General features: G+C 58.9%; 1 protein-coding gene across 1 annotated transcript in view; it reads left to right on the top strand.

The window, feature by feature from the left end:
• The first annotated feature begins 460 nt into the window (after window positions 1–460).
• The window catches only part of OTUD7B (OTU deubiquitinase 7B), a 21,218-nt gene continuing 20,465 nt past the window's right edge, over window positions 461–1,213 (top strand). The window contains exon 1 of the mRNA XM_009886194.1: window positions 461–533. Within this exon, the coding sequence (XP_009884496.1) occupies window positions 461–533 (73 nt within the window). The remainder of the gene's footprint in view (window positions 534–1,213) is intronic.

Raw genomic sequence — 1,213 nt, 5'->3', positions numbered from 1 at the left:
GCTTTCGCGCCGCTACCAAACAAACTCATTTATTCTCCGCGATTTCGCAAAGAAAAGCTCCGCCGCCTTTGAAAGAAAACTTTACCGAGCTCTTGGTGTGCCCGTCGTTGGCGGAGTCGTCACAGCCCGTTCCCGTGCGGGGAGAAAGCAGCAAAATTTGTATTTTATTTATTCCTTTCTCCCGATTATCAATGAATTAAACACAAGCGCAATTAATTTTAGAAGGGGGGAGGTGGTTGGTTGGTTTTGTTGTTTTTTTTTTTCCCCCCACTCGGCACCTGCCATCGGATAGTTCCCGGCCGGCTCGGAGGCAGCCTGGCCCAGGTTAATTATTTTATCCCCAGTAACGCGAGCCGCCCGCGCTCCTCTTCTCTCCTTCCTAGATTGATGCCGAGGTGCTGATCCGCGCGCCGCCGACCCCAACAGCCGGGAGGGATCCGGGACCGCCACCGCCTCGGCTATGGACATCGTCCTCTCTGATTTCGTTCGCTCAACGGGGGCAGAGCCGGGACTGGCCAGAGACCTGCAGGAAGGTGAGGTAAATTAGGGGGGGGGAAAAAAGGGGGGAAAAAGGCACGTGGTGGCTGTCGGGGAGGGGGGGACAAAGGGGTTGGAAGAGGAGGAGAGCCCGGGGCTGGTGGTGGGCGAACGCGATGCCGGAGATACCTTAAAATGGTGCCCTGGGCGGCGCGGCCGGCGCGGTTCTGCCGGGGTTTCTTGTTACGCCGCCGGCGGAGAATGAATTTCCAACAACGGCGAGGAGAACGCGTCAACCGGCAGTGCCGCGTCCCCGTCCTTCGCCCTCTCCCTCCGCGTGCCGTGTTGGCCACCGGCAGCGAAACCTCAAGGGTTTATGATTATTTTTTTCCTTTCTAGCAGCGATGCCCTCAAAAGGGCTGAAGGGACAGCGCTGGGGAAGGCTTTCCGGCGTTCTCGAAGCAGTATAGGAGTAATTATATAGGCAAAACGCTGCTGGTGCTGGTCCGTCTCGTTCCGCTTGTGCCGGCGGTTTGATTACGCCGATAGAAACGGCTGTTTTCTCGGTGCCGGTGCTCGGTCTCCCCCCGAGCAGCATCCCTCGCTTTTAAGAGGACGGAGGTGCTTAGGATGCTCGGGAGCGGAGCGCGAGCATCGCCCGTGTTCGGTTCGCTTTTACCGGGACGAGCCAGCCCTCCGGAGCATGCCGCGCCAGCACTCTGCCTCGGGGGGGGGG

Source organism: Charadrius vociferus, unplaced genomic scaffold (assembly GCF_000708025.1).
Source record: "Charadrius vociferus isolate BGI_N301 unplaced genomic scaffold, ASM70802v2 scaffold1295, whole genome shotgun sequence".
Lineage (NCBI taxonomy): Eukaryota > Metazoa > Chordata > Aves > Charadriiformes > Charadriidae > Charadrius > Charadrius vociferus.
This window is presented reverse-complemented; position numbering and strand designations above follow the sequence as displayed.